This window comes from Carlito syrichta, unplaced genomic scaffold (genome assembly GCF_000164805.1).
Source record: "Carlito syrichta isolate Samal-C Ts95f unplaced genomic scaffold, Tarsius_syrichta-2.0.1 Scaffold315400, whole genome shotgun sequence".
NCBI classification, from domain to species: domain Eukaryota; kingdom Metazoa; phylum Chordata; class Mammalia; order Primates; family Tarsiidae; genus Carlito; species Carlito syrichta.
This window is the reverse complement of record NW_007259496.1, coordinates 588,112-594,554: the sequence shown is the minus strand read 5'-3', so window position 1 is coordinate 594,554 and position 6,443 is coordinate 588,112. Positions and strand designations below refer to the sequence as shown.

The following is a 6,443-nucleotide window of genomic DNA, read 5'->3' as shown; positions in this document are numbered from 1 at the left end:
TGGAGTGCGGCGGCCGCTCCCGGCCACCGCAGCCTCGACCTGCTGGGCTCCGGCGATCCTTCCGCCTCAGCCTTCCGAGTAGCCGGAACTACAAGCATGCGCTACCGCTCCCGGCTGATTTTTTGATTTATTGTAGAGATGAGGTCTTGCTGCCCAGGCGGGTCTCGAACCCGCGGGCTCAGGCAATCCACTCACCTCAGCCTCCCAAAGGCGCGGGATTACAGGCTGAATCACCGAGCCCGGCTTAAAAAACTCTTGTCACTAACAACAAAAAAAAATTGCAGAAGGACTCATAAAATGTGGCCACATCGTCAAAAGTTATATTATTTGCAGGTACGCACAAAGTAAAAATACGAAAACATGCAAAGACATCATAAACACAAAATTCAGGACAGTGAGTATCCTATCCCCATGGGGAGGGAAGGCTTCAACTGTGTGTAATGACTTTTCCTTTCTTTCTTTCTCTGTCTCTTCCTTCCTTCCTTCCTTCCGACAGTCTCAGTCTCTCTCTCTCTCTCTCTCTCTCTCTCTCTCTCTCTCTCTCTCTCTCTGTCACCCAGGCTGGACACAGTTGTGTGATCTTGGCTCACTGCAGCCTCCACCCCCTAGCCTTAAGTGAACCTCCTGCTTCAGCCTCGGGAGTACCTGGGACTTTACAGGCATGCACCATCATGCCCAGCCAATTTTTATTTTATTTATTTATTTTAAATTTTATTTTGTAGAGATGGGATCTTGCTATGTTGCCCAAGCTGGTCTTGAACTCCTGGCCTCAAGTCATCCTCCCACCATGGCCTCCTAAAGTGTTGGGATTATAGACATGAGCCACTACATCCAACCTGATTTCTTCCTTCCTTCCTTTTTTTTTTTTAAGAGCTGGGGTCTCACTGTGTTGCCCAGGCTAGTCTCAAACTCCTAGGCTCAAGTGGTCCTCCTGCTTTAGCCTTCCAAAGTGCTGGGATTACAAGCGTAAGCCACCACATTTACCCATTGGCCTGATTTCTTTTCTTAAGGAAAAACAATCTGACATAAACATAGCAAAATGATAAAATTTAACAAAACTCACATGGGGTGTTATTGTTCTTTACATTATTCCCTAGACTCCTCTGTGCTCTAAATTACCCAAAAAGGGAGGAAGGCAAGTGGATGATGAATCAGGGTGATTTAAAACCCTTTAAAACTGGCTTGGCCATGGTGGCTCACACCTGTAATCCTAGTACTTTGGGAGGCCAAGGCAGAAGGATTGCTTGAGCCCAAGAATTCAAGACTAGCCTAAGCAACACACCAAGACTTTGTATCTACAAAAAGTAAAAAAATTAGCAAGGCATGGTGGCACGCCCATGTAGTATCTGCTATTTGGGAGGCTAAGGCAGAAGGATTGCTTGAATCCAGGAATTCAAGACAAGACCTTGTCTATATTAAAAAATTTGCTGGGCAAGTTGGCATGCATCTGTAGTCCTGGCTACTCAGAAGGCTAAGGTGAGAGGGTTGACTGAGCCAGGAGATCGAGGCTGTGGTGAGTCATGATCATGCCTAGATGACAGAATGAGACCCCCAACTCAAAAACAAACAAACACAAAAACCTGAAACCAAAAAACTCTCTAAAACTCTTCACGCCCTAAAACTCTCCAACACTGAGCAGCTACTGGTAATTCTAAGATTATATGTTATTGAGGTTTTTTGTTTGTTTGTTTGTTTTTTGAGTTGGAGTCTCACTCTGTCGCCCAGACTGGAGTGCAGTGGCCGTTCCCGGCACCGCAGCCTCGACCTGCTGGGCTCTGGCGATCCTTCCGCCTCAGCCTTCCAGGTAGCCGGAATTACAGGCACGCGCTACCACACCCGGCTGATTTTTTGATTTATTGTAGAGATGAGGTCTCGCCGCCCAGGTGGGTCTCGAACCCGCGGGCTCAGGCAATCCACTCACCTCAGCCTCCCAAAGGCGCAGGATTACAGGCTGAGCCACCAAGCCCGGCCTGTTATTGAGGTTTTTAAAAACCAGAACAGCATTCTTAGCCCTGTTCTGTCTGCACTGTGGCCATATTTATTCTCAGTCCATTCCCCTAACACTTTGTCCCCACCTAGCAGTCATACGTGGCTCACTTACCTCAAGGTACTTTTTAACTGAAGATGACTTAAAAAAATGACTCTAAGATATGACTCTAATGGCGAGATTTGGTGTTCCTGGCATTTGCACATTATGTAGCTACTTTGGGCAAGGGTTCTACTTGGGCACAAATAGATAATATGAATCTTAGCAGACCCCTCCTCTGGTATGTAACTGAATCACAACGAAAATCGCAGATGACAGTTGAGATATTGTACTGGGAATCAGGAATGGCGGTAAAAGTTGCAGAAATCTTATCTACCTGTTTATTTTTAACCAGTTCACTGAGTGAGGCTTGTGGCTAGGATTTTTTCATGTATACTTTTCAGAAAACACCCCAAATCACTGCACTCCTTCTGTCTTGAATTCTGTTCATATCACCTTCGTGGACTGTCTATAGGCTCTGGCCCTGGTACAATAAGGGCAAACACAAATTAAAAATAAGAAACTCTTTTTTTTTTTTTTTGAGCCAGAGTCTCACTCTGTAGCCCAGACTAGAGTGCAGTACATGCTCACGACCACCCCAGTGTTGACCTGCTGGTCTCCAGTGATCCTTCCACCTCTGCCTTCCAAGTAGCCGGAACTACAGGTACACGCTACCAAACCCAAGTAATTTATTTTATTTATCGTAGAGACGAGGTCCTGCCAAGTTGTCCTGGCTGGTCTCGAACCCACAGCTGAGCCACCGATCCCAGCCAGCATCTTGCTTTTTAAAAACTCTTAAGAGTTTCTTATTTTTGGCCAGGCTTGGTGGCTCAGCCTGTAATCCCAGCACTTTGGGAGGCTGAAGCGAGTGGGTTCAAGACCAGCCTGGGCAACTTGGCGAGACCTCATCTCTACGATAAATTAAAAAATTAGCCGGTTGTGGTAGCATACACCTGTAGTTCTGGCTACTTGGAAGGGTGAGGTAGAAAGATCGCCAGAACCCAGCAGGTTGCTGCTGGGGTGGCCATGCACATGCCACTGCACTCCAGCTTAGGTGATAAAGACTCCAACTCAAAAGAACAAAAAACAAAAAGCAAGATGCTACTATACATCTATTAGAACGGCTAAAATCCAAAACACTGACAAACATCAAATGCTGGCAAGGTTGTGGAGCAACAGGAACTCTCATTCCTTACAAAATAGGAATGCAAAATGGTACAGCCACTTTGGAGGACAATTTGATGGGGTTAAAAAACTATGTCCACAGAAAACCCTACGTGGGGTTGAAAAATTATGTCCACAGAAAAACCTACATGCACACGGATGCTTTTAGCAGCTTTCTTCATAATTGCCAAAACTTGATCACAACCAAGATGTCCTTCAGTACATCCAGAGAATGGAGAATTATGGAGCCCTAAAAAGAAATGAGCTACTAGGCCATGAAACGACAATGATGAACTCTTAAATGCATATTACTAAGTGAAAGAAGCCAGTCTGGAAAGGCTACTTACTGTCTTAGTTGTTTTGTGCTGCTATAACAGAATACCACAAACTGGGGAATTTATAACAGACAAACAGAAATGTATAGGCTCACGGTTCTGGAGCCAGAGAAGTCTGACATGGAGGTGTTGGCATCTGGCAAGGGCCTTCTGGCTGTGTCACGCTATGGCAGAAAGGTAATGGGAGAGAGAGGAAGAGATCTAACTTGCAGCCTCAAGCTCTTTTATAATCAGCATTAATCTATTCGTGAGGGCTCCACCCTCGTGACCGAAACTCCTCCCAGTAGGGCCATCTCTCAACACTGTTGCATTATTGGGAATTAAGTTTCCAACGCGTGCATTTTGGGTGTCACATTCAAACATAGCAGCTTCATACTGAAGGGTGCAGGAAGCGACCAGAGGGGCGGCTCCCAAAATGGCGCCGACACACCAGACAACAAAGGCCCTAGGTCCCGGCTTCTGTGAGCACAATTCGCCTGCGCGCGCGTGAATTTCAAACCTTCCCCGCTCGCAAATTTCAAACCTGCAAGCCTCCAATCCGTCGCCAGCTTTGTTATGCGTCCAATAGGACTATAACACGGCGTTGGCCCCGCCCTGCTCCCATGCAGCTCCTCCAATAGGAGCATAGCACGGCCCCTTCCGGCCCCTGTCAGGCTGATAAATACAGCCCTGTCCCCGCAACTCTCTCTCGGTCTCTCTTTCTCTCTCTGTCACTCTCTCCCTCTCTGCAGCTCTCTCCCCGCCTCTCTCCCACTTCCTCTCTCTTTCTTACTCTTTCCTTCTCTCTCTTTTCCTTTTTTCCCATTACAGATCCCCTCTGTAACAGCCGCTTTAATAAATCTCTTGGTCCTGGCCGGGTGTGGAGTCATTACTGGCGCCGAACTTCTTTCACATACGGTATATGATTCCAGCTATATGGCATCCTAGAAAAGGAAAAACTATGAAGACAATAAAAAGATGAGTGGTTGCCAGGGGTTCGTAGGGAAGAAGGGAGGAAAAGACAGAGTCCAGGGAAATTTTAGGGCAGTGAAAATATTCTGTATGATACAATAATGGTGAGAACATGGCCATATACTCTAGGAGTGGCAGAACTCTTCCTCCATCTGGGCCTGAGAAATCGACACAAGACAGATTAACAGGAGAAAAATATGCATGTTTCTTTAATACAAGTTTTGGGTGTCATGGGAGCCCTTCTAAGGAAAGGAAGACCCAAAGAAGCAGAGTCAAACACTTACATATGGTATTGGACAAAGAATAGTAAGTTGTGAAAAAGCAACTAAGTTATGTGGGGAGGTTTACAAGAGAAGAGTAATTTTTTTTGTGTGTGTGTGTGTGTTGGAGTCTCACTCTGTCGCCCAGACTGGAGTGCAGTGGCCACTCCCGGCCACCGCGCCTCAACCTGCTGGGCTCCGGCGATCCTTCCGCCTCAGGCTTCCGAGTAGCCGGAATTACAGGCATGTGCTACCACGGGCATATGCTACCACGCCTGGCTGATTTTTTGATTTATTGTAGAGATGAGGTCTCGCTGCCCAGGCGGGTCTCGAACCCGTGGGCTCAGGCAATCCACCCACCTCAGCCTCCCAAAGGCGCGGGATTACAGGCTGAGCCACCGAGCCCAGCGAGAAGAGTAATTTTAACAAGGTCACAACAGAATTCTCAGTCTCTTCCCATCCTATGCTCTTATGTGTAATTCAGGTTCATCTGTGGTGTCAAATGTACCACTCCCATGCTGGATGTTGACAGTGGGAGAGCCTATGCGTGGAGGAGGGACAGGTGGCATCTGGGAAATCTCTGTCCTTTTTGCTGAATTCCACTATGATCCCAAAGTTGGTCTAAAAAATAGTCTATTTTTTAAAATGCGTATTTTTCCCTGCTGAAACTAAAGGAAGAGGCTTACATTCCCTCCTTTTTCTTGCAGAATTTCTTTCTCTATCTTTTTCAAATGTGTGTAAATCTTTTTAATAGCTAAACAAGCCTCTTGCCAATGTAACAACTCAGGAATGTTTTCCTCAAAGCATGGCCATCTCTTTGAAACTTGACATCAAGGAAGATAGCACCCCACCACCCTGTTTCCTGAGAGGACATGGGTTTAAATTCAGCTGTCACCTGACTCCAAATTGCAAAAGGCACCTCCAGTCATAAAGACAGGAGAAAATTAGCAAGTTTATTCTGAAGACCTGAAATAAACAACACGTTGTGTCTACTTGGCTACATAAAAGAGGGAGATTTCTCTCCATCTTTGTGACCTCTTAACGCCCCACTTGTGATTTGGATCACAGTCTGGTTTAATGCTTGTTCAATAATAACATTGTTTTATTTTTTCTTCCACCTTCATGGAGAAGTTTTCTGGGTTGGCAGGAAATGTTTTTAATTATATGTCCCCACGAGGCCGGCGTCCAGAGACAAATGTTGGAATGTGTGGTTTGGCCCGTTTGGGCGCCTGTGTAGGCAGCATGCTGAGCGGAAGGGCCCCGTGGAAGGCGTCCTTGGGTTCAAGGGTGACATGCGGGTCCCACTGCCTGCCCAGTCTTACTTTGACCATCTCCCAGAACACAGGCAAGTTCACTCCTTTGCCCCAAGAAGAATTACATGACCGCCTCTTCCTGGGCCTGAAATGTCTCATCTGTGAATTGGTGATAAAAATATACTCTAAGTCTTGTGGTGGCTGATGCCCGTAATCCCAGCACTCTGGGAAGCCAAGGCGGGAGGATTCCCTGAGCCCAGGAGTTTGAGAGCAGCCTGGGCAACATAGCTAGATCTCCTCTCTGCAAAAATAAAAAAATTAGCCAGGCGTGGTGGCATGCAGCTGAGGTGGAAAGAGCCTGAGCCCAGAAGGTCAAGGCTGCGGTGAGCCATGATGGTGCCAGTGCACTCCATCCTGGGTGACAGAGTGAGACCCCGATTCAAAAAAAAAAAAA

The 6,443-nt window shown here is 46.7% G+C and overlaps 1 protein-coding gene across 1 annotated transcript in view; it reads left to right on the top strand.

Annotated features, from left to right (window-relative positions):
- CRYGN (crystallin gamma N) overlaps window positions 1-6,443 on the top strand; it is a 19,394-nt gene that overhangs the window by 1,140 nt on the left and 11,811 nt on the right. The window contains exon 4 of the mRNA XM_021706267.1: window positions 5,974-6,081. Coding sequence (XP_021561942.1) covers window positions 5,974-6,081 — 108 coding nt within the window. The remainder of the gene's footprint in view (window positions 1-5,973; window positions 6,082-6,443) is intronic.